Source organism: Ciconia boyciana, chromosome 1, assembly GCF_034638445.1.
Source record: "Ciconia boyciana chromosome 1, ASM3463844v1, whole genome shotgun sequence".
Classification (NCBI taxonomy): domain Eukaryota; kingdom Metazoa; phylum Chordata; class Aves; order Ciconiiformes; family Ciconiidae; genus Ciconia; species Ciconia boyciana.
The window spans coordinates 79,562,065-79,589,306 of record NC_132934.1 but is presented as its reverse complement, the minus strand read 5'-3'; the positions used below and the strand labels follow the sequence as shown (position 1 = coordinate 79,589,306).

At 41.4% G+C, this 27,242-nt stretch overlaps 1 protein-coding gene across 2 annotated transcripts in view; it reads right to left on the bottom strand.

The window, feature by feature from the left end:
- Positions 1-544: 544 nt before the first annotated feature.
- The window catches only part of FBLN1 (fibulin 1), an 85,587-nt gene continuing 58,889 nt past the window's right edge, over positions 545-27,242 (bottom strand). The window contains exons 15-17 of one of the 2 annotated variants that reach the window (XM_072876289.1): positions 26,153-26,295; positions 24,032-24,163; positions 545-3,068 (exon numbers count right to left, since the gene is read on the bottom strand). In XM_072876289.1, the coding sequence (XP_072732390.1) occupies positions 2,929-3,068; positions 24,032-24,163; positions 26,153-26,295 (415 nt within the window). In that variant the 3' untranslated portion in view covers positions 545-2,928. The remainder of the gene's footprint in view (positions 3,069-24,031; positions 24,164-26,152; positions 26,296-27,242) is intronic. The other variant, XM_072876304.1, reaches the window with a different exon arrangement.

The following is a 27,242-nucleotide window of genomic DNA, read 5'->3' as shown; positions in this document are numbered from 1 at the left end:
CAGAACAGCCTGAGACCCGCTGCTCCTCCCGTCAGGAATCTGGCTAGCACCTACGAGCCTTTGCTCATTCGAGTGATTTTTGTCTCTCCATACTCATCTAGGGTCAAATAAGATAGTTTATCAGGTAATTCGATCCTATATAGTATCTGTAATTGTGTGTTATTATTACTCATGCTTTTAATGGTGTGCGATTGTTTTTCCAAGGCAGATGATATCATTCTGTGTATGACTGAGCAGATGACTCTTAAAAAGCAGACTAATGAACACTCAGCAGTCTGTACTTGTTCTCGTTGTTTTCTTCTAAATGCTCATTTACTTGTGATTCTGTTTCCCCACAATTAAAATGATTTGAACTTAGATCTACTCAATCCAAAGAGAGCACAGCAAAAGAAAAGCCCTCAAAGTGAGTGGATCTCAGTGACAATTTCATAAGCACATTCTCCCACTTGAACAGCTTTAATGATTTGCCAATAAAAATTACAAATACTTTGTCCCATTTGCAACAAATGAAACTTTATTGTCACAGGTTTGGATGAGAGAAATACTTAATCTTTCCTGTCATTATTGAATTATCTAGTTTTTCTATGCTGATCTATTAAAAGTTAAGACACGTCACAGTGACCATGGCACTAAGCACTCTTTAATTTTATTATACACAAACCATAAAATCATCTACTGGATCAACGTTCTCATATGACATCAGGACTATTTAAAAAGCTGCTTGCAATTTTCAAATATTGTTTGGGACAATGTAGGAAAACAAGTTTTCCAGGAAGCAGTGGTAATCCTTCTTCTATCCTATTTTTACTCAAAAATGCAGACAGAAGAAGGGGAGAGGGGGGTGTGTGTGTGGTGGTGTGTGGTTTCTCCTTTACAGAAAGAAGTTTGTAAATTAGTTTGTTCATCAGTTTGATCCTAAAATTAGATTTCTGCTGTCCCAAAGTTCTTTCCACTGCAACTAAATACCACTTACAGAGGAAATAAAGGATCAAAAATTACAGTCTAGAAAATCAGATGGAAACAGTTTTTGTATTTTTGGTACTAAGGCTACTTACTTTTCCTACACTGGCAAGAAAAAGAACTTGACAATTTAAGGAGAGTCTTCCATCCTCCTTTTCTTGGACTCTGTTAGCGTAATAAAACATTTTACTTTTCAATCTAAATTGGAATTACGTAGGCTAGTAATCCCTGAAGTCAACTATATCTCTTGTACTTTGGAGTTTTCCAAAATCTTCATTAGTTAGTTGAATGATGAAGGTCATCCGCTATAAATATATCTGCTTCATAGCACTTTTCTACACAAATATATACTATTTATCAAAATCATAAGGACTGTAGAGGTGGCCGCTAACAACAATGAACATGTTTTAAGCTGATGGCATCCTGAAAACCAGGCTATGTATAGGGTTGGGATGCTCTGTAAGTGTAGGGGGAACAAATACCGTCAAGAGGGTATCCTTTAGTCAAATTCTATTTATGAGAATATGTTATCATAAAATCTTCATTTAAGGAGTGAGAATGCTGCAGGCGGAGAAGCTTCCCTGCCAGAGAATGTAATGAAGAGTTCTGTATGTACACAGTAACGTTGATATGGTCTTTTATTTGCAATGGATCAGAGAGGAGGGTCTTTATTAGTCTTATCCAAAGACCACTCAGGTCAGTGTAAAGATTCCCTTAAGCTTCAGGGGCTTTTGTATAAAAGGAAGAGACAAATGCCTAGCGCCAATAATGACCGATCAAATAGCGGACTGTTTTGAGCGGGAAATGTGTAATATATACATATAATTAATTTGCTTACAGGAGATATATTTTTGTATATGACACGATTTTTTCTGGTAAGCAGAAACCATGACATACATTTGAGTATTTCCGATCTGACTTTCTTTATTTCCTCATATCTTAACAAACATAACAAACTGAAACATGGAGCTATTTATTTGGTGTTCTGTAATAAAAAAGATACGTTACTTTGATGCCCAGAAAATACATTAAACATTCATTTATTTGTGAGAGTTTCATTATATTATTACATATGCCTTGGTTTGGTGCATAGGAAGTGTACAGTTTAACATGCTGATTTTATTACCAATTTTAAAAAGGTATAGAGCTTTACTCTATAATAGCCAGGAGACACAGGTCTGAGTTTCCCATGTATTGCTGAGTACAGATGAGACTGGAATTTAAGCAATATGCCTTATCCTTGTAAGAGGTTAATTTCAATGAGAGGTATTTGTTTAATTAGAATCAAACATAATCTTACAATCAAATAATAAGCACAAAAAAGGGGTATTTTTTTAATATGTGCAGTAGCTTGTTAGTCTCTTACTATTTCTAATTCCTTTGGCACTTCCTCTTGTAGCCGTAGCTGAATGGCGCTTTTTAAATACCTAGGCTAAACCTTTCAGAAATGATTAGCAATTCTGGGTGCCTATTCAGAGTCACCCTACTGGGGCCCAAAAGCGAGTATTTGGCACTTTCTGATAATCTGACTCCTTCAAGGTAGTTAATATTGAGGTGAAATTACTAATCCTTACCAAACTTCTTCCATCCAAAGATACCATATATTCATCCCAATGAACTCTGACATCTATTTTGTTCCACATCCTCAGTCACTCTGGTTATCTGGCCAAGGAGCAATAGTTAAGATCTGCCTAAACATTGAGAAAAGTTTTAAATTTCACTAGGCAGCTGAGCACTTTTACACACTACTTATTTATACAGACAACTACTACATCAGGCTCACTTAATTTGCTCCACCCTATGTCTAATCAACATAATACCTTGTTATTTGTCTTAAACTATAAACCAAATATTTAAAAATAAAACAAAAAACCACTATTGGGTTTTACAAACAAGTATATGACATAATAGTTTGTGGTAATGATTTAGGTTGGAGCGGCTTGCTTGTCTGGGATTTTAAACGCTCTCTCAGAACCAGTACTTGGAGACAAAGATGTGAACGTTGACAATGTTACGATGAGATACCACTCCACCCATGACGTAGTTCATCTCCAGTTTCAGGATGGCATGGAAAGGTCCAACAATGGGCCTCACCTGGCGAACTACACCTGTTGGGATAGAAATGGGTTGCTGAGATTAATAGGGGAATCAGAAGGGTTTGGATGAGCTACACCCTGCTCCACTACAGCAAGAGAAAAACTCCCCTTCATTTTCAGTATCGCTGATGGAAAGTCATTTTATCTATTGGATCTGTAAATGGCTTGCAAGAAAGTTTGCAAAATAAGAATAAAATATAACTTTTGAATAAAAATATCTTGCAGAAGATCTAGAAAGAGCACTAGAATGTTGCTAATGGCAGAAAAACGATATAATCTGAAATGAGAAATTTTTTTTTACCTTTTATTCAGAGCGATAAACTCTTTTAATAAGTCTGCGACACTGCTTTTTAAGTAGGACATAAGGAAACTTTCCCTAGGTAAGCCAGCACACACATTGCCCTGAGGAGTACATAAGCATGCACACCTGGGAATGCCACGCAATTTCTGGTACCGTGTTGAAAACCACATTTCATTTGGAACAGTAGAAATTATTGTAACGGCAATTACGATGCAGCAATAAAAACGCTTTCCCTATAAATATCTGATAACACTAATTTGTAAATTGACAGTGTGTTGCATCGTGGATGGATAACCCCACTGGAAGCAGTCGGAATAAAAGCAGGCGAGTTTAATGAGGAAAGGGGGACTATCACAGCATCTGTCCCCGTGTCATTCCTCACATGGATGGTGGCTGTTCCCTCACCAAAACCAGGGGCTGATAATGAGGAAGGAAGTGGTAAAGGAGAAGTGAGCTGTGTCTTTTAGGGCTCTAGTCTTTTGGTTTGTTTTACACAGAGGTGCCCCAGTGCCGGGGCACAGCAGGACGGGGACTGCTGGGGGCTGAGTGGTGAGGTGCTCAGGGGGTGGAAGGTCTTCTCCAGCCAGGGCTTATCCCACCCCCCCAGGCAGCAGGGCAGGCCAGGGGCCAGCTGGGTTCAACCAAGGGCCTGGATCACTGGGCAAGTTCATGGTGATGACAAAGGGCCAAAGTCAAACTAGGAAGGCAACATATGGGTCAGGTCCAGAACAAGAGGACCCACAGCTGTGATGGAGCTGGAGACCAGCTCTCTTCCAGCACAGCTCAGGCAGGGACTGAAGCTGAAATGGGGCTCCTGGCCTCTGGTCAGGGTGTGGAGGAGGACCCTAGGGAGGCCCATCTGGGCCATAAGGTCTTACGGTGCCTTGGCACTATGTGGCTAAACAGAATAGCATTATAGCTTCGGACCTACACAAAAGAGAGTCAACGGGAGCTTTGCCATTGACTCCAAAGGCTCAGGAACAGACCGTAAACATGTTCTTACTTCACAGTTATTTTCTAGGTCCGGTGTTATTAGAGTAGGGAGCTACCAAACAGCTCACATCTGAAAGGATGTGTCCAAAAGGTCAAAATCACGTAAACCCGAGGTCGGCCAGCAGGCACAGGTCGTCTGGCGGAGACCCCCTCCTCAGACCCCCCCTTCTGACAACTGACTTATCTGACAGGGCATTTGATTCAGAAGGAAATACACAGTTTAAGAAAGGATTATTTAAGACTTATTCATTCTGCATGCTGGGGGTTATGTTTCACAAGCAGGCAGCACACCAGCACCTTCCCGGAGTCCCAGCCGAACTCCTACAGCAGTCCCCTACGAACACATTGGCTTGAGATCTGATGGGAGAGATAAACGTTTGCTTATGCAGGCTGTCAGCACCTTTTTCTAAGGCAGTGAAGACATTACAGTTTTGTCCTGTTTAAATACCAACTAATATCTTCAGCATGCAGTAAAACTGCAAACTTTTCACCACATTCACTTTGCTTGCCATATTTGATGAATACACTTTTTAAGCATCCTTCCCCCTACAATTTATATGTACATACATACATATATATACTTTTTTTTTTTAGTTTTCTTGGCTACCCTCCTGCACCTTATAAAAATGACTGGGCTTGGCAGATGATATATTGAAAAAGAAAAGCCTTGCTAAAATTGCCCTCCCTTTAGGGTAGCGTTTAAAGCATTTTGCTAACAACACGTCACATTATTGCAGGCAGTGCTTTAACTGACAACCACAGAAACACGCAGCATTGGAATCACTCAGTACTGGCAAGCTGTTTAACCCACCCTGTTAGCAGCTCATGCAGTGATCACCAAGCCTCAGATGGCAAAGGTTGCTGTTTCCATTTAGCGATCTTTTTATAGTGTCCTACGCTTTCTTGCTCTGCTCTCGTAGAGTCTGCTCTAGTCTAGAAGTGTGATTGCAAATCGTGTTTTTTTCTGACGTGATGCAGTTCCACTCAAGATGGTTTACGCCACAGTATGGCATCTATCCATACATTACTGATGCAGCATTCAAAGCAATTAGTAACTTCCTCATTCCCGTTTGGATGCATTCTGCTAATAGGCAAAAGAATGGAACTTTTATTTTCAGAGTGGAATGGGCAAACACACTGTGATCCATGTGGCACTACTTTTCCACACAGATCTCTTGCTGCAGTTTTAAAATCAAGCCTAATAATGGTGTGAGAAGCCAATGCTGCACATGTTAAAACAGCTATATTGAAGCAAGAAATTGAAGGAATGTACAAAGAAACACAGCACTCTCACAATATTTACTTATCCAGTTTGTTGTGCCAGTGTCCTAGATGGTCCTGAAATGACCAACAGTGCAAAAGAACTATTTCCCTTCCTCTCCTATTAAATAAATAGGATGATGCAGTGAGATGGGTTTGCACTACAGCATGTGTATAAGGATGCAGTCATTCTAAATGGGCAGAAGAAAAATAAAAAAGAGTAAGAAAAAAACCTTGAAATGTTCTACTGGACAAAAGCATATGGACAAAGAGGTTTTCAGCTCTTGGCAGATTTACTCATCGAGAGCTTTCCATTTTTTTTTGTGAAAAGTGCTAAAATGGAAAACCTGAGCCTGAGCATTTTTCTCCACCAAACTCAAGGACAAACATGGGTGGAAACCATGCAATAGCAAAGCTACTCAGAGCCTGAAACCTGGCTACACATTTATCCAATTCCCAGTGATCCTATTGCAGTGTTCCTAGGACTTGTCTCAGAAATGCTGTTAAAGGCTACCTGCTATAATGTCTGCTATAGCCTTTTGATGCTACCTGTGCCTGATTCTCTAACGTCTTGTGCCTTTCATGTCAGGTACGAGGGAGGCGCAGCTATTCTAGACCCAAACGAGGCCAGCAGTGCCTTGTGCCTACTCTCACAAAAAGACGTCTAAAGAAAAAGCTTGAGACTCGGGCCTGGTACATGTAATTCACATACATGGCTCAATGAATCAGTCAGTATCTCAAGAGCATTTAGCACAGGACACATTTGAAGATGCCACGTGTAATAATTCTGTATGTTTTTAAGCAACGTTGCAGTTACTGCAACATTTGCATAAACATGTTGTTCCACTATGCCTTTTGGCAGACTAATGCTGGGTCCAGATTTGTGGTCTGGCATCCTTCAGCATTTATAGCTGAATATTAAGTATAAAAACATGCTTTATAGTAATAGGAAGGTTACAATTTTTAAATGTACTGAAAAGTCAGGAAATGTAGAAATTAAGCAGCTGCTTTTTGATCTCTTTTTTACCAGTCTAAATCCAAAGTAGCTGGATGGAGCCACTCAGATTTGACATGGGGCTAACTGCAGACTGGGACTTGGTCCTGGATCACTGCAGCAGTACACACTGTCCTGTGAGTCACTCTCTATAGGATGCCAGGAGAACAATAGTGTTGCTCATTAGACGACCTGAAAACAGAGTGCTCTCAAATACCACCATCAGCTGGTCCTCTCTGGGACCAAAGCTGCAGGCTCTACAGTTGGTAAATGGGGCGAGTTTATTTAAGCAAGTTCACCCGAATGCTTTTCCAACAAAATTAGATTTCAGCTAGGTTAGCATTTTGCACAGAAAAAGCCAGGAGAATATTGGTCTATATTAAACCAGGGTGAATCACTGATAATAAATGAACAAGGAGATTCACGCTGCTGCTGAATCCCATGTGCCAGGCCATCTCAAGCATCTGTGTTGTCGTGCCTACAGGCACATCTATGGAAGCAAGCGCTGTTACCCTCCACTCTGATGTGCTGCTGTTGCTCTTTATACTCTTCAGTTCATAATCTGTGACCCAAACAGAGGCTCAACCTACAGAAAACCCTACATGTCACAGGCCAGGCAGACTACTTTCCATCAGCTCACCTTTGTTTGGTTTTGCTTTTTTGTTAACTGAGCAGAGATGTTATTACATGTCCCAAATCTGCTTGGGCATCTTCGTGGTTTGCTGACTTCCTTTTAGAAAACAATGATAAGACTTCTTTTTCTTGCACACTTTGCCCTTATTGTAAACAGGATCAACGCCAATCCTTTCCATCTGCTGATCTGTGTAAGCAAACAGCCTTGGCTTGAGAGGCAGTAAGTTTTCGGATGTCACAGTTATTTCTGCAGTGATAGTCTGACCACGGCCCAGAACTTTTAAAGCTCTGTAATTAATACACTGAGCTGCTCTCTTGCCCCGTTTCTTCTTCTTTCATGTTTCATATTTCGATTTTGTCTAAGGTAAAAGTATGTCACCATGTGTAGTGAGGACATTAACCTAAATAATATATAATACTTATTTTCAAGTGAGAATAATGACAACAACCAACAATCTTAGAGCCACTGTCACGGGATTACTGAGGCTTTGCTTATCAAAGAAGATGGGATAAATAAGACAGCAAGGTTAATATTGTTAATCTTCCTAAGCCTTTCAGCAGAATTTCTATTATTGTAATCAGATGCCACAGGTATTCCTTGGCTTGTCCATACCTCTTTAAGATATCATTACATTTCTCTGCTTTGAAATATATGAGACCCTCAGGCAATTCACCTCTGTGTCTGGTTTCTGCTTGTATTTTTGCATTATGCAGCTGATTTGCTGAGAAGGTCCATTTTGAACTTAGGAGAAATGCTGCTGTTTTGTTACCACATTAACCCATTCTGGAGGACAAGTCCCCGCGTTATCATGCATTAACATTTTGTCTCCAGAAATCCAGACTCCTGATTCTGACTTCTGTACTAAGCTCACTGCCCAGTGTGCCGAAGGAGCACTTGCAAAACTCTTTAAAATACTTTTTTTAAAAAAACTTTTCTTCTTTTTTTTCCACTGCTAACCACAAAATCTGCAGGAATTACACTTGCAATGAATCTGGGTCATTGTGTTCCTTATACCTCTTGCCGAACACTGCATTTGCATTCTCTCTAGAGAAAGTTCCTCTAACAGGGATCTCCACAGTTTGCCAGAAAGCAAAGCAGAACCTAAGAAGTTTATTTTCACACTGCCACTAGAAAAGGCTGTTTTGGGTTGGTAGAGAGGATGCATTATGTTATGTTTTCTCTTCCAGAGGTGAAGGTCGCAAGATTTTCCACAGGGATTGATTCTTGAGTGTACTCAAATATTTAAATCTGTATCATCATAAGAACACAATACAGACTAAGTTGTACCCGTTCCTCAGAAAGAGAGCCTCAGATAACCTAAACTTTTAAGAACCCCCACAAAATCAAGCTGAGAAGTGCTAGTGGAGCAGGCAAGGGATCAGAGGCTGAAGAGAGAGGCAACAGGGACTGCTGATTACTGGGGAGCTGTATCTGATGACTGCTGGAAGAAGAGGGGATGTGCTGAAGTAAACCTCCTCTTGCCTTACCTGCATATGCATATGCAGGCATATGTATTTGTGTGTATATAAACAATCCAAACTACTGCCAAATCAAAAATTGTTCTTCCAAATAACCTGTGGGCTACGCTCAGGAAAATAAAATAAATGCAGTTATTAAAAATGTGATCGATCCCCTCAACCACATTTCAAGCTCTGTGTTAAGTGACAAGCACAAGAGCTCTTTTCCTCTTACCGCCTTCCCATCTCTTCACCCATACCCGGGGTTACAGCTATACTGTTTCGTTCCCGTCATCACATGCCAAAGGATAGTAATAAAACTACCTTTTTTTTTCCCCTTTGTGCTCACAGCAAGCACACAGTCTCCTTTCTGTGATTCTTCTCAGGTGGCAAGTTAACAAAGAGATGTGTGGCTTTTTACTATCAGTTGAATCCAACAGTATTGCCCCTTTTTCATTAGTGCAAGACTTCACACTTGACATTATAGGCAGGTACTAATTTAGCCAGTTTTTCTGGGAACAAACTATTTAGGAAAATTTGCTAATTTTTTTTTTACATTGTTTAATTGTATGATCACAGACTGACTAACCTTGGGATGGATGGCAAGGAGTTACTGAGAGACCATGAAGTGGTGAAAAGAAGAACAAGCCACTTTTCTGAATCATTAATCTATAGTTAACATATTAGTCTGGTCCTAAATAGAACAAAACACATCTTTTTATTCATTCTGAGATCTATTTTAAATTAAACACTCTGTAAAAAGTATCTAGATTAATAAGAATAGGATATATATTTGAAATACCAAAGGCAGACAAACAAGTCTGAGCATAGCTCTTTGTTCGCTTTTCCTTCAAAATAAGCACATGCTGCTATTGAATTTTTTTTTTCGTGTTTGCATCCTGGCCATGCATTATTAAAATTAACTTTCACAAATCAGAAACTAATAGGACAACTGAGAATTAGTCTTCATTCACTCTACTGCAAGTGGAACTACTGTCCATATATTAAAAAAAGAATATTTTGCATTAGTTAGAATTAACACCAACTTGGCATATGAAGTATGATATGAATTATTGTATGGAATATGGCTCCATAGGAATGTTAATATCAGCTCCATTGTAAAATACAGTCATAGACAGCAAAGGGTTTAAGGGCTGAGGAAAGCTAAAGAATCTCCTAGGATCTTCTTGGTAATTCTTACATGTGATGATGTTTCTTTGCCCCTGATACACAGCCTGTTTCACAGGCTGCCTAGCTCTGAGATACCTAGGCAATTTCTAATCAAGTACACACCAGCAAGGCAGGCAGGACAGCAGGGTATGAGGCTTAACAGGTGAGAGGCAGGAATACATACCAGGGCTGAAAAATGCATAGCTTGTTCATGCAGAATGTATGACATTTTGGTAGCAATACACTCATTTCTATTCCTCATGAGATAAATAAAATCCCATGTGAGATGCATAAGAGCCCAAGCAAATCAGTTTTTCCCCTAAATTTCCTAATCCTTGGGCTATGAGTCTACAGGTCTGGTTGTAAGCGAAAGCTAAAGTCCATCACAAAATGTGCCCCCTTTGGAAAAAAACACAGGAAGGCTTGTCAAGAGAAAGTGCTATTACATGGTGAGAGTTAGTGCTGTCTGTTTTCAGATGGAACTTTTGGGACGAGCTGCTAGTGACACCTACAAGTGACACAATGACACAAAAAACACCTTATAATTTTTCCTCTAGCTATTTTCCATGTGCTTTAAATGGATACTTGGAACATGAAATGATTAATTTGGAAAAAATCAAGTACCAGAGAATGTGGTGAGAGCTGTGGAGCTGGAGCCTAAACTCAGCTGAAACTCAGGTAATTTATTGGGCTTTATATTAACTTCCAAATAATCTCAGCCTATGTTCTGAAGTCCTACATTTGGCTGTTCCTGGATCTCTGTTTCCCCACAAAAAACACTCGTTCTTTTTACAGCCTTGTCAGAGATGAATAGTCCCAGCTGCCACAATGCAACGGCAACTACCCTTTTTTAAGCAATGGATCTTTGGGAATCACAAAAATAACCTTTAAATAGTCTGCTAGTCTGTGTCAGGCCACGGGTATGTATGATTATGTACAAAGGACGGACATAGGCTCTCCTCTAATGTTAGCAAACTTTAATCCCATGTGGACGTTGCAGTAACGAAGCCGAGAGGTTATCTCAGCCTCCTGGAACCTAAAGCCATTGCATGGCTATTAAAGGAAAGTAGCCCAAAACACCGGCACGCTAGCGGTAATGTGTAGGGAACAATTTTTTGTAGGGGAAAAGCACGTTTATTAATTTCCCTTAAGCAATACAAGAAGACTGATCTTCTCATGTTAATGCAAGATCCTGGACTATAATTTCAAGTTTGCTTTTCTCCTCAAGGCCTCTTGCTTTATACTGCTGGCCAAGATTTTCAAAATTAAGAGTAAACATCTCAGATGCATCAGTGTTACTTAAAAGCCTATTCCTAGTTTCAAAAGAGATGTTGAGGCAAATAGGAAGTTTAGGACTAGAGAAATGATCGTTGCAGTGGCTATTTTAAAAGGCAAGATTGACAGGATCATTCCAGAAACAAGCAAGAGAAAAAAATCCAGCCATGACTAAATGCTTCCTTGGATCAAACCATAGACAATGAGTTGCGGGCTAGGCTTGAATACCAGACTATCTCAGTCTACAACATGTAAATACATATCTACAGCGTGAAGCCAAAACTATATAGCCAAATTGGTTTTTGGCTTTGTAGACCTCAACTCAAAGAAGTCATGTTAAGATTTGTAAGAAAAAAGTTATTTCTTATTTAGTATTCATTACAAATATAGAAAGTTCATCAATAAGGTTGCAAAATAATTCACATCCTGGTCATAAACAGAAAACGTATATTTTAGGCTATTTTATCCATTTTTTTTCTGTAAAAAGCTTTGGGGCTCTGCATATGTTAAAGTTTAATTAAATTCCTTTCCTAAAGGCTGCTCTTTATTCCAAAAGGTTATGCCAAAGTAATGATTTTTGGTGCTTAAGTTGCTCTGCCAACATAGTTACTAGAGTACATACTGACCTATACCATGCCAGGGGAGAAGGGAAGTGAATCAACTGTTGGGTATTTGCTTAATGTATCCTAGCTTTGAAAATATAATGCTTCAAACATTGCACATTAGGGAATGTCTTACTGCATTTGGTAGAGTGAAAGCTGCAGTTTTTCCTTTTGTAGCAATCCAGTCCTGTCATGTTTTCAACATTGCCACAATCCAGAATCAGAATCACAGAATAGCTGAGGCAGGAAGCACCTCTATAGACCATCAGTACAACCCCTTGCTCAAAGCAGAGTCACCTAAGGCATGTTGCTCTGGGCTGTGTTCAGTCTGGTTTGTGTGGCAAGGTTTTGGTAGCGGGGGGGCTACAGGGGTGGCTCCTGTGAGAAGCTGCTAAAAGCTTCCACCATGTCCAACAGAGCCAATGCCAGCCGGCTTCAAGACGGACCTGCTGCTGGCCAAAGCTGAGCCCATCAGTGATGGTGGTAGCGCCTCTGGGATAGCATATTTAAGAAGGGGGGGGGAAAACTGCTGTGAAACAGCAGCCAGAAGAGAGGCATGAGAACATGTGAGAGGAACAGCTCTGCAGACACCAAGGTCAGTGAAGAAGGAGGGGAGGAGGTGCTCCAGGCACCAGAGCAGAGATTCCCCTGCAGCCCCTGGTGCAGACCATGGTGAGGCAGGCTGTCCCCCTGCAGCCCATGGAGGTCCACAGTGGAGCAGATACACACCTGCAGCCTGCGGAGGACCCCACGCCACAGCAGGTGGATGCCCAAAGGAGGCTGTGACCCTGCAGGAAGCCCGCGCTGGAGCAGGCTCCTGGCAGGACCTGTGGCCCTGTGGAGAGAGGAGCCCACACTGGAGCAGGTTTGCTGGCAGGACTTGTGACCCCGTGGGGGACCCACACTGGAGCAGTCTGCTCCTGAAGGACTGCACCCTGTGGAAGGGACCCACGCTGGAGCAGTTCATGAAGAACTGCAGCCCGTGGGAAGGACTCAGGTTGGAGAAGTTCGTGGAGGACTGTCTCCCGTGGGAGGGACCCCACACTGGAGCCAGGGAAGAGTGTGAGGAGGAAGGAGCGGCAGAGACAGCGTGTGATGAACTGACTGCAACCCCCATTCCCCGTCCCCCTGTGCTGCTCGGGGGGAGGAGATAGAGAAAATCGGGAGTGAAGTTGAGCCTGGGAAGAAGGGAGGGGTGCGGGGAAGGTGTTTTAAGATTTGTTTTTATTTCTCATTACCCTACTTTGATTTGATTGGTAATAAATTAAATTGATTTCCCCAAGTCAAGTCTGTTTTGCCTGTGACAGTAAATGCTGAGTGATCTCCCTGTCCTTATCTCGACCCACGAGCCTTTCGTCGTATTTTTCTCCCACTATCCAGCTGAGGAGGGGGAGTCATAGAGCGGCTTTGGTGGGCACCTGGCATCCAGCCAGAGTCAACCCACCACAGGATATCTCTAAGGATGGAGACTCCACAGCTCTAGGCAACCTGTTCCAGTGTTCAACCACCTTTACAGTAAAGAAAAGAAGTGTTGTATGTTTAAATGGAATGTCCTGTATTTCAATTTGTGCCCATGGACTCTTGTCCTTTCCACACCACTGAGAAGTCTGTCTCCGTCTTCTTTACTCCCTCCCATTACATTGACCGGATTCCCCCTGGGCCTCCCTCTTCTCCAGGCAGAACAGTCCCAGCTCTCTCGGCCTCTCCTCCTATGACAAATGCTTCAGTGCCTTAATCGTCTTCATCACCCTCTTCTGGACTTTCTCCACTATGTCCATGTCTTTCTTGTACCAGGAAGCCCAGAACTGGACACAGCACTCCAGTGGTGACCTCACAGGGCTGAGTAGAAGGAAAGGATGACCTCCTTCAGCCTGCTGGCAATGCTCTTCCTAATGCAGCTCATTGTCTGCTTTTGGCACAAGGGCATGTCATTAGCTCATGATCAACTTGGTGTCCACCAGGACCCCCAGGTCTTTCTCTGCAGAGCTGCTTTCCAGCTGGGAAGCCCCCAGTGTGTACTGGTACATAGGGTTATTGCTTCCTTGGGGCAGGACTTTGCATTTCCCTTTGCTGAACTTCATGAGGTTCCTGTCAGCCCATTACTCCAGCCTGTTGGGGTCCCTCTGAATGGCAGCACAACCCTCTGGTGTATCAACCATTCATGACAGTTTTGTTTCCTCTTCAAACCTGTTAAGGTGCACTCTGTCCCCTCATCCAGGTCATTAATGAAGCAATTGGCCCCAGTATTGATCCTTCAGATACACCACTGGTGACTGGCTGCTAGCTGTGCTGCTGATCACAACCCTTTGAGCCTGGCAGTTGAGCTGTTTTTCAATCCACCTCACTGCCCACTTATCTAGTCTACATTTCCTCAGGTTGCCTGTGAGGATATTAAGGGAGACGGTGCTGAAAGCCTTACTAAAGTCAAGATAAGCAACATCCACTCTTCTTCTGTCATCCACTAATCCAGTCATTTCTTTGTAGAAGGCTGTCAGGTTGGTCAGGCATGATTCCCCCTTCATAAATCCTTGCCGACTACTTCCAGTCACCTCTTGTCCTTAATATGTTTGGAAATGTTTACCAAACATTGGTGGATTTGCTCCATCACCTTTCCAGGCTGAGGTGAGGCTGACCAGTTCCCTAGATCCTCCTTCCTGGCCTTCTTGAAGGTTGGAGTAACGTTTGCCTTCTTTCAGTCCACAGGAACTTCCAGTCGCCACAATCTTTCGAAGATAATAGAGAATGGCCTCACAATGACATTGGCCAGTTCCCTCAGCACTTGTGGGGGCACCCCATCAGCTCCCATGGACTTGGATATGTCCAGTTTGTTTAAATGTTCCCTAACCTGATCCTCCTTCACCAAGGGTGAGTATTTCTTGCTCCAGACCTTCCTATTGCTCTGAGGGCCTCGGGACTCCTGAAGGCCAGTCTTATCAGTAAAGAACGAGGCAAAGAAGGCATTGAATACTTCAGCTTTCTCCATGTCTTTTGTCACCAGGTCTCCTGCCCCATTCAGAAGCAGGCCCACATTTTTGCAAGTCTTCCTTTTGCTGTTGATGTACTTGTAGAAGCCCTTCTTTTTGTCCTTCACAGCAGGGGGCTGTGCCTCCACAGGCAGTCTCACAGGCATTATGTTCCTCCAGTCCTTGCTAGTTCATGACTGTGCCTAAAGGCACAATCCAGCTGTCAAACTGCAGGCACTTCCCAGACCACCAGATGTCTGCTGACTTCAGAAAGTTAATGTACTCCTTAGATTCCTCCATCTCTCAAAAGCTAAATAGTCCTTTTCATTTTCTCTCTTTTTTTCTTTTTGTGAAAGCTATCTATATTTCTTTCAATTATTTGTGACAATAACAGTGTAGGCTCCTGCTATGTGGTGCTCTATAGTTTCTGATATAATCTGTTTTATTAATAAGTGGCTGCTCTTTGGAAAATGAAATATTTCTTGGTAATCATCACTGCAGGCATCAAATCACATACAGAAAAGTAGCTCTGAAGATATCATTAATCCTTGAGCTGCCACACCTGACAAACATAAATATGGTTAAAGGATTCAGAAAACTCATTAATCAAAATACAAATACTGAAATAGATTTCCTCTTGCTTTGAAGTGTATTGTGAATTAGACCTTTATTCAAGTTTGTTGGTGAACACTTCACAAAATAATAGATTTGGAGAATCAAGTTAGAGTTGGATGTTAACAAGGTTTCCATGCTGATGGAGAACTGCTTCACAGGAATGTGGCTGGCTATACATGTCTTTGCTGAAGTATCTGGGGACAAGATTTTCAAAAACATGTACTTTTCAAACATGGACCTCCCTGATCTTTATTAAAATTCCTAAGAAAATGGCCTAATTTTCAACTGTTGAGCAACCAAGTGCTTATAAAATGCTTTAGAAGTCAGTTTGGACACATAAAAATCGCACTTTCATAAGCTGCATGACACTCAGGGCAATTTCACTGTTGGTTTAAGCTGATCAAAGATAGTAGTCCTTCTATATCCTCCACCCCTTCCCTTGGACTGAAAGAAACTCCTGAAAGAAAAAAACCCCAACACATCGCTTGCCGCACAAGCACTAATGCCGGGAACAGGGACAGGGCTGGAGTGTTTGTTCGGAGGCAGACAGGAGGGGGGGATTTCCCTTTTGAGCACCCACAAAGCTCCAGATCACTTAATACAACCCCAACGCTCCCTATTAGGGAACAGAAAGGCAATGGTGATTTAGGTACTGTGAGTATTGCACCGCTGGCATAAACAGGACTCCTAATGACTCGGGCCGGTTGGCGCAGTGCTGAGCCCAGTGGCATGTTATCTCAGGAACAGGCAAAAATGCCCGCGTCCCCAGAGCAATTCAATAAGCGCTACCCAACAGTGCAGCTCAGAGCTGTACTGTATCCTTCTCTGAGAGGTGTAGAAGAGGATCAAAGGGAGGGCAAGACACCCCTCAGAAAAAAAGAGGAGGGCCTGCGCCTGCGACCATAAGCAACAGCTCAGATCTCTTCCATGCTCACAATATCTGTTGACCACAGTAATCATTTATAAACCACGTAAAGACAGAGCTCTCATTTAAAGACCGGCCAAACAATTGTGTCTGAAACTCTCCAGCCTTTGAAGGACCTGTACCTAGGGTACAAGTCTCAGTTTAAGTTTAGCTAAAACTGTTTGAATCTGCTTCTCATTTTGCCTTTCATTTCACCTCTGAAGAAAAAAGAAAAAGGCAACTACAGTACAGGAGTTACATTTCAGCATGAAAAAGGATCTTTCTGATTAGCCTTATTCAACAGATCAGAAATTTGGGATTCAATTTATCATAAATGCTATCCTTCAACCACTCAATGAACTTTAATTTCATTAACGCTTGGGCTTCTCTAGAAAGCTCTGGTTGCTGAAATGCATCAAATGAAGAGGCAATAAAGAGGCCTCATGATATTAATACATTTTTTGGCCAGAAACAAATGGTAAATATTTTCAAAGCTATTATCTGTCATGTTGGATCATATGGAGCCTTGGTATTATGAAAGAATTAAAAACAACCTTTGATTTTACTGAGGTTTGGCTAGTTTACAAATACTATGATCTTTATTAAGGATACCAAATAACTTCAGAGAGATGTGCTCTTATCTTGGTTTGGCAAACTTGAAGTGCTTTTAGATCTCTGGTTTGCCTTCCAGCCAAACCTCGCAATGGGTTTTAATGTTGACAATGCTGCGAAATCACTCATGCCTAAAATGCAATAACTGTACTTGAAGTAGCCTCATTAAAAAATAGTTTCCACCATATATTTTTTAATCCTTCCTGTTCCACCTCTGAGAAGGTGACATGCTTTATGTAGTATAAGAATGTTACATATTACAAAAACAGGTGGAAAAGCTTCAAGGCTCAATGTCCAAAATGTGCAAAATCACATATATCAGCCTCCTGCTACTTTATTGCCACATCTTATTTAGAAGGGGTTTAGTGTCCATCACAGTACATCATCACATACCTGCAATCTCTCCATTTAGTGAGAGTGGCTTAGTTTACCCTACCTGTCCCACGACCACGTTATTCAGTTTCAGCCAAGCTTTGATACAGTAGCATATCCATGACACCTGGGCAATTAATTATTGTAACCCTAAGCATTTCTTGGCAAAGAGCCACACTATGGCATACAGCACGATATGGCTCTGTGATTCAATTTACCATGGAAGAAAAAGTACCTAATCCTGAGGATATGACATGAAAGCCCTTATATAGCCGCTCAGTCATCACCTAGAGGCGACAGCTCTGTTGGTATTGTTAGCAGAACTTCTGACGAGGGAAGCTGTCTGAATCTTAATGTGTGTTAATCCCTGACCAGATTGTCAAAATAAGGCTGAAATAAGGGGTCACTTCACCACATTTGACCCCTTTAAAAAGAAAAGATAGGGTGGGGGTTTTTTTTAAGTGGGCCATGCAGCTGTGCACCATGCTGGGAAAGATTTACGATATGCCTTGAGTCTCTTACCTTCCATCTCCCGTTTTAGAGGCTGTGTAAGCACTACTGCAGAAATGAGATGCTTGCTATCAACACACAAACTCGGGAGCAGCAGCAGAAGCAGCTGAATCAGTTGCACAAATATTTCACACTTGGAGATCCTCAGAAAAGCAGGTCTCTGACTACACTAAACCAGGGCAAAGCACCTCAGAAGGCTGAATTCACACAGACGTCTTTCAGAGGAATTGCTATAGTATGTTTCTCGCTGTACTGGATTTCAAATCTGGCTTTATTTGCTCATTTATGACTTATTTGCAGTGTTATTTATTTGCCTGCCGGCTTTATGGAAACTGTAACCAAAGGTGGTCTGTATGAATGTTTTTGCAATATGTTACACCTTCCTACCAGAGAGGTGAGATGAACATTGATCAAGGAGGAGCGTTTGATTAACCAGATACTTAGAATGTGCTAGAGTGAAATTTGGCATTAGGAAGGTTGTTCCACTCAAGCACGAGACTCATTCTCACCAGAAAAGCACCTTCAGCATTTCTCAGTTATGAAATGAAAATTCACCTCCTGCTCGAGTTGCTTGTTTACCTCCAGAAGAGCTCTCCAGCCTGACATTTTTTCTGGAGGGAAGGGAGGGTGTTGAGAGATTTGACTACTGAACAGTGCAGTCATCAGCATCCCAAAAGGGCAGGTTCAGGCAATAAATCTAGGATCCCGTTTACCAAATGGCTTCTGGGCACCCTCGTCTCAAATGCGTAGCTACTAATTTCGACGGGGCAACCTGGCATAGAGAAAAACTGACAAAATATTCTTTGCTGAGGGGCTCCTCTTGTGAAAGGGGCAAGCCTAGATGAAACCAGAACAAAGATACTGAAAGGGACTGTGTCTTTTTTAATGTGAGGCTGCAAGAGCCTGTCGAAAAACCTGCTGAATTATGTCCCTGCTCTGTGTGCTCACTGCGAATGACTGGACAGCATTGGTTTTGTATTGCCAGACACCATTGTCGCTTCATGCTAATGACATTATAGTCATGACAAAAGGTGGCTATTGTTGCTTACTTTCTAGTAAGAGTATCCACAAGGGGAGATAAGGTATGTGCTGAAATCCTCGTCCCTGTGAACAGCGGAGCTCTCCCGGACGCCCTGGCTCTGCCTACACCTAGCCTCCATTTCCCCACAGAAAAGCAATTGTAGGTGAACTGCTACTTTCAGCATCACAGCCATGCCAGGAAGCCCAAATCAGTCCAGGGATCTCATTATGCTAAACACCGTAACAAATGCACGGTAAGAGCCAGCCAGCCTCTGGCCCAAAGATAAAGAGTCTAGAGCAGCAGAGGATAAGGGAGAAGCAGAGGGGAATGTGAAGGTACTTGCCCAGCACTGCAGAGTGGGTCCAGGGACAAAGTTCAGAACCAAATCTTTTGCAGTCCAGTGACTCTCAATTTAATGTCAGAACATAAAAATATTTGCGTGGTGGACTGTGAAAAGACTTTGCCACCCTGGGAATGGCCAAACGACTTATAAGATACAGAACTACTACCCCCATGCTAAGGACAGGTTTCCCAAAAAGTCAAATACACCTCCAGTCTCCTTCTCCTGCCCCCAGCCAATATGGGATCCCACAAGCACACTTTCGTATGGTATCTGGTTTTGTTTACCTTCTGATCATTTTTTAAAAGTCTCTCCCCAGCCTCTGGAACATACTAAACAATCATGATACCATAGTAGAAATTAGACTACTAATAAATCCGGTGTTGTGCTATCAGTAGTTGAGACGCTTTCTGTAATGGCTCAAAGGTAACATCATGAACTATCGCATGTGTAAAAGAGGCTGGAAATTCAGGACGGAGATAGAAGTGAAATCCTTGTAAGTAACAATGAAGAGCAGTAGTACATATCTGTAAAATGATAAGCAACCATTCATATAATTTTATTCAAGCACCAGCACAACACCCCTGGGAGGCCCTAAAGGTACAAGTGAAATTTTATAATTGTATTGGCTCTGGATGCTTTTGATAAGAATAGTACCATTCTGCCTAATAGGCAAGAATATATGCTTAGGTTAGTATCAAATGCAATATGGAAGATTTCAGCCTATCAAAACTACTTTTACCTGTATTATGAAATTTTAAAATCTTCCTGAAGTTTACCAGACTACAAGGTGGTATTACAGTCACCTAAGGAAATGAATGCATAGCTGAGGGGCAAAATGTTTTATAGTATCTGATAATACCTTAGGCATTGATAGGACATTTTTGTACAGGTTGAAAATGCATTCTTCATTTTTCACTGACAGCTGGTTAAAGGAGGAATGTAGTGTAAAGTCTATAAAAGCTTTAAAAAAAAAACCTGAATAGGTCTGCACTTCTGGTTTTCTCCCGCCCATGCTAAGTGATGTACAGTTATTAACAGTATCTTTTGGCTTCAGTGCCACCTTGGCCTGTAACCACACCAGGCAACAGAGAGTCCTACAGCACTTCTTGAACCAGGGAAGAATAGGGTTTTGCATCTCTTTTTAATACAATAGGGTAGAAATATTGGAGGCAACTTTTTACACAATTCTTTTTCTTCAGCTTGCACAAAGTCTATGCACTGCCACTCCAGTAGGCTGGCTTTCATTCCTGCTCTTCCACTGGAAGATACTTTCTGTAGGTCAGCATAGCTGGTTTTGGAGTCTGTTCTTACTACTTTTGGCTCCTCCATGTCTGATACTGCTGATCATTGATTCCCATTTGATATATTTTCTTTCCTTGATTTTGCACTACTGTCCTCGCCTCTTTCTTCTCCTACCTTTGTGGCTGCTCCTCCTACACCTCCTTTGGGAAACAACGTTATTTCTTTTTCTAACATTCCCTGGGGCAGCTCTTTCCTCTGTTTCTAGTTCTTCTTTTTCCTTCCTCACAACCTGCTCCTACACACTCTCATCTCCTCGTATGACCTCAGCTGCTATTTCTCCATCAACAAATCACAAACCAGCCTGCTCAGCCACTCTCCATCCAATCCTACATATTTCTCAGCTTCATTAACATCTTCTCCTTGATGTCTCAGTGTCAACTTAAAGGGATAATGGCTAAAACTGATGACCTGACTCTCTTCAGTCCACAATTCTCTGTCAGTGTTGAAGTCCTCACTTTTCTTCTGTAACTCCATTTCTAATAGCTCCTCCCACTCTCTAAACATTTACCAAAAGAAACCTGTAGCTTTTCACTTTTTTTTGGTGTTACACTTTTGAGAACATCTTGTTCCTTTTCATTCACACAAACACAGTTTAGGTGCAGGTCCTTCTTAAAGCATCGTGTCTCTTCTTGTTTGTGACAACCTCGCAAAAAACTGTTTTCCTAATGAAGGACTTCTTACAAGAGCATCTTCACTGATCTGTTCTTTCTCCCTCTCTTTTCCCAGTGCTCCCTCCTTTCTTTGAATCCCTTCACTGGTTTCCGCTGCTCTGACATCAAGTCAAGGTTTATCACACTCAGCCCTTTCAGTAACACTAGTAACTATTTTCCTGCTTTTTTCCATATGCTCTTATGCATTTCATCTCTCTCTGAGCTAGTCCATGCCTTTTCTTTAAAAAAAAAAAATCTCCTGTAGAGGCTTTCTGTCTTTTCTCTTGTAGAGAAAATTTTTCTTGTGGAGAAAAGATATTTGGTGATCTAATTTCCACTAGCAGATAAATAGCTTTGATACTCTGGTCATTTCTCCTGAAATCTTACAACAGAATGAAACATGCGTATTATTCCTTTTACCCATGCATCTATGATTTATTAACAGAGTAAATGTATTATTTCCTCTACAATATAGGCAGTAAAAAAAGATTAAAAAATAGGCTACACAGATTCAAGAGGCATATGTCCATCAGCGGTCATCAAGCATGATGGTCCAGGTGTGCTTTTCCAGAAGCATATAAACTGATGATTGAAGCAAGTTGGAACATTATATTTGGAGAAAGATTCCTGTATAAGTCTGTTACTGGCCCATATGTTGGACACTGGTTACTGGGCTAGTTGGGCATTTGCTCTGCTGGATTCCCTATGTTATATCCCCACAGTTCTTATGTTCCTGTAACTTAATGGGATAACCAATAAATCTTTCTGATAACCAATAAATCTTTCTGATATTGTCTATGCCCTTTGTCTTTTTCCATCCTTATACAAACCCCTCCCCTTTCTTTACGAGGGACTTACTTTGTGAACTCCTGTGGACTAGGAGCCCATGTTACTTACTTGTCTTGAAAACTTTCCAGCACTTTTATGGGAACACCTAACATACTGATTATTAATAACAAGAAAAATGATATTATGATGAGAGCAGCAGAACTGCTGCTGGCAGAATTACTTGCAATCCTGATTTCACACATACGACATGCTGTCCTGAACCTCTGCCCCTCCAGGTAATATCAGCTGGGGTTTTGTTTTGTTTTTCCTTTTCCAATTCTGCTGCAGGCAGTTTACTTTACAGCTTCCATCCATTAATCTCAAAGTACTTTTACATAGAGGAATTAATTAAGACTCTTACATATAAGAATTAATTAAGACAGTAGTAGGCATGTTTTATCACCTCCATGTTGCACATGGGGGAACTGAGGTGAAGAAGGAGTTGCCCAATTCTTTTGCAGAGCTGGGAATGTACTTAGGGATATCGTATCCTCTCAACCTGGTGTATAAGAACATCCCTTCTCTCCTAACGTTGTGAGGCAAGTATCCAGTTTACCAAGTAAAATATTATTGACACGCAGTCCTATTATTCAAAATGGAAACGCTTCCCTCAGGCGAATACCTTGGCCAGTCAAATTTCTAAACACATCCTTCTTTCTTATTTCAGACAGAAGGAAGAACACAGCACGAAAAGCAAACTACTGTAACTACTGTGGGATCTGATAACATTTATACTCTTCTAAAGAATCAACCCAATACCTGAAATCTGTAATCTTATCATCCTGCTTTAACAGACTCTCCCTCTTTCTCAGCATTCACATGTATACTTCTGTTTGATAAAGAAGGAAATATAAACCTAATGACTTATGATTTTTATCTACAGTTCATAAAACCTTTGCACAGCTGACGCTGTACTATCATGCTTCTGAAATGCAACAGTGCCACCTTCAGATCATGCTAAACATGACTTTTTCACAAACCATCATGGAAGAAGCACAGCAGAGATTCTTCTTTTCGTCCAGACAAGTCCTGCCAGAAAGCCCAGAAGCACATGTATAAACCTGAGCAGAACCTGCACATTCACATACTGAAGCACAAATGTTCATTGGGAACACTGGTCCTTTATTTTCATAAATAAACATTAATAAAGAGCAATCAAATACTACTTTTTAATACCTGGCATATTCATTCTCTAACCATGAGAATCACAGCATATTCCCCTGCCACTGCACTAGCAACTCACATTGGGCAGAGCAGCACATCAGCTGGGACCTGCTCCTGCTCTGCAACGTTCATGTAATTTGCCAGCTATGCCTGGGTATGTTGAGTCCCACAGTGAGAGCCAAGCTACCATATACACTGTAAATATATATCTGCATGCATGTATGTATATATCCTAGCTACATTATACACATTACATACTGGATATAGTAGGCATTATATCCCCCAAAAGGGCCCTGCTCTGAAAGAAACCTACCAGAAAGTACGACCCCAGGTTGTGTTGCAGCCCCTCCCTGCTATACGATGAGATGCAGGTCTAGCACATGACCCATATACACTATATGACCTATATACCTCCTGCCATGTCTCCTCCCTGCCAAATTGAGACTGTAAATCAAATGTGTCTGTGCCACTCTGAAGTGTCTTCTAAACCACAGCATTTGACAGATCCCTTTTACCCTCAACAGAGGTATTTATTTAAAAACTGAACCAGCCTGTCATTAAAAAATAAAACAGGTAACAGTTTCAGTAAATTCAGTCCTGCTTTAAAAATTTGATTATTATCCAAAAATTGGTGCAATGCTGTTTAAACAAGAAAGAGCAGTTAATTAAATTTATGGTCTCTTTGCAGACATACTACATATTTTATATTTGGTTTGATTATAATGGGCAAACCTCATCATTTTAAAGCTAAGCCATTTGCATTTGTAATTATAGCCAGTTCTGAAAAAAGTTAAAATACTTCTCAAATTAAAGTTTAGGCCTCTGGTATTTTGAATAAAAAAAAAATCTGTGATATTAGTTCAAATTACATATATTGGACTGGAGAATGTTAAATCAATACAGGCTTGAAAATCAAGGTGGGAATTAATGACTTGAGTTAATTTCTGCGACCTTGTTCTACAATATTGTTGAGAGAAGAAAGTAAGCAGAAAACACTCTACTCACCCACTGTCATGCCGTCCATGTAACGCTTGATGATATCAAAGGAATCTCTTAAATTTCCTTCTGTTATGTCAAATATGATATCTGCCTGGTTGGCTGGATATGTAGGTGTGATGGCACGAAGAAAAATAATCTCTGCAAATAAAGAGTATCACAGACTGTACTGAGAAGTATTTGAAAACATCACTGAGGAACCTGACAGAATTTGATCCAAAATGACTTGTCCTCAAAGCTGGTGGAGGACACCCCCCACCCCCAGTTTGTCCTTTAAAACTGAAAGAAAGAACATCTGGGGGAAGGGAGGATTTCTCCTCCTGCACCATCCAAGAAGCCCTGAAGCCAAAACGCTATTACTTTGAGAGTCCAGAAAGACGACTCTTAGAAACCAGTCGGACTTCCAGCATGTACCCAAAGAGGACAACACTGAGGATCCACAGGGTGGACAGTGGAGGGGGACCAAACAGATAAACCCCTGAACTCTGATTCCCTTAGGCAGTTACACAAAGTATCGCCATTACAAATTACAGAGTCCTTTTGAGTACTGGAGGAGGGTTTTAGGTTTAGAAAAAAAAAGAGAAACTATTTTTCAAGCCTCCTGTGACCGAGGTAAGTATTATTATTGTCATTATTATCCTCACTCTGCAGATGATGAAACTAAACCACGGGGCTGTAAGAATTCACTCAAGGACATGCGCTGAATTAGTTTAGGAACATCTTCTGGGCTTCGGTAGTACTCTCAGATCGCTAGGTCTCATATCTTTTTATTAAATCACGAGGACAGACTAATGAGGGAACGGTTTAGGAAGCATCCTGGGCCAAATCCTTAGCTCTGCTGCCAGTGCACCTGGTGAAGCTGAAGGGGTGTGTATGGGAGTAGAACTGGCTATGGGGCATTCCTCCATTCCCTGTGAAGTAGGGCCAGCCAAGGCCTGGAATAGGCCTGACACAAATCTACAGCAGCTCTACGCAGATAAGTTATTGTGGTTAAATTGTTCCTACACGAACAAGGACTGGGACGTCTCTTGCCCTACTCCTTCTGCCTGGTCAGAAGTGAAGAATCAGCTTTGGCTTTCATTTAGGACAACTTTCTGAGATAGCAAGGCTGAGACTCTGGGTGCATCAGAAAATGGGATTTAAGATCTTTTAGAAACCCTCCAAAATAATCTTCCTTTCCTCCGTCCCCTTCTTCTCTTCTGTGCCTATGCCACACAGTAAGTTGCCGAGTGGCTCATCCTACAGAGCAGCAGGGCTGAAGGCAGTCATCCCACCTATGGATGTGTACGCAGTCCCCAGTGAAGCTGCCAGAAAATGAATACAAATGCCAAGGAGCAAAAACTGGCTCTTGATCTCTAAGTTTATATGTGAACTAAGCAAAGCGAGTGCGATCCTTATGAAACTGCAGGACTTAAAAACTCGCAGGTACTGCAGAGGCTGAAGAAACTGAAGAAATAGATGAGTGCCCATGAGAGTGCAGCATCTGGGGCTGGAAAACTCACTTTAGATGACTGGACAGCCACTCACTTGGATGCTTTTTGAAAATCTTAGCTTAAAAACTTTCTGTCCAGTCCTTGGAATTTCCCTTCCTTTATTCTATATTTCAGAAAACAACACTTATTTTTTTCATAGGTCAAAAACCAGCAAATCACAGTACTAGGTAGTATATTCAATATCATGTATTTTGTGATTAATGTTTGCATGTAGATAAAGGCTATATTATTGGAACAAGCCACCTGTCAATAGCGAACAACAGACCATAAACAGATGAGAGAAATATAATGAGCACCTACTTCCTATGGCAAAATCTGCAAAAAAGGGAAGAAAAAAGTCATGGGGCACACAGCTATTATGTGAGTAAATGTGAATTATGTGGTAAATGGGAATTCAGACTCAATATTTCCTTAGACTGGGAAGCTGTATGAGTTAGAGCTCAGAATGACTTTCTTTGCCCCATAGAATTAAAACTCCTGGCTATCGAAGGTTTTAATTAAATGAATAGTACACTATAATTTGGAACCGTGCAAACATTTTACTGCACCGGTAGCTAGTCTGGCTTTAGGCAAGGATTTCCGGTGGAGGTTTTATATGTTGTAGTCTATTAAATGGAACAAGGAACAAACCACTTACCTTCAGGTCTTGTAAATTCTCTGAACGTGGGCAGTGAAATGACAGTGTGGGAAATTGTATGGACTGGATCCAACACACAGCTGACATCATTTGGTCGACAAGACTTAATGCAACGGATAGTATCTGTCTTTTCAAGTCTCACACTAAGAGAAACGAGAGAGAGATGCATATATATCCTGAAAATGAATTACTTTGTGTTTTGCAATCTGGGGAGCTAGAAACTACACTTGCGTTCATTCTTCACCTCAAGAACTTAGACAAATGCAGATCATCAGAACTGCTGGACCACTGAAACTCTTGGCTAAGAGTTGCAGCCAAAACCCCCGCAAACCCAGTTCTTCAAGCCAGGCATGTAAAAATAGGGAGAACTGTAGTGCACAATATGCCATGTAAAGACTCTTTCCAAGTACAAACAGGACGAAACAACTCGGGCCAGATCCTCAGCTGCAGCGCACTGGCGTGGTCTCACCAATTTCAGTGGAGCTACACTTATTCGCACAAGTCTTTTTGTACTCCGTGTGATATCAGTCATATAAAGCAGAAACAATTGTTTCCATTCTGGAAATCTGGCAGAAAATATTTGAAGGGCCAACTTTCTTTCACGATTTTCAGTGCAGCAAGAGCCAGAAAAGCCTCTCTTAAATCTTTTTTTCACACACCCCCTTTCCATCTCAACTGAGAAAACAGAGAGGAATGGAAACTGGGGGAGGAAAAAAGTTAACCACATTATTTAAAACCTCAAAGATTGAATTCTGAGTTTGGGGAAATGGTAAGGGTCATTTCATATTCCATCTCAACCAGCTGCTCATTCGTCCTTGAAAGTCTATTAAAAGTTAAATGGCTTCTTCTCACCCTTGTCCACTAGAGTGAATTTAAAGTCACTTACAGTTCAAGAACTTCACACAATACCCGGTCTGTGTTCATGAGAGATGAAAGGGCTATGCTGGGACTTACAATGTGACTAAGCCCCACAAATGATCTCAACTTTGACCTGCCCATTTCTTCATATTTCTAAGTGGAAAAAAGAAAAGACTGCAGTGTCAGAGGGGGGGAATTAAAAGATTAAAAGGAAGAAAAATTCACTGAGTAA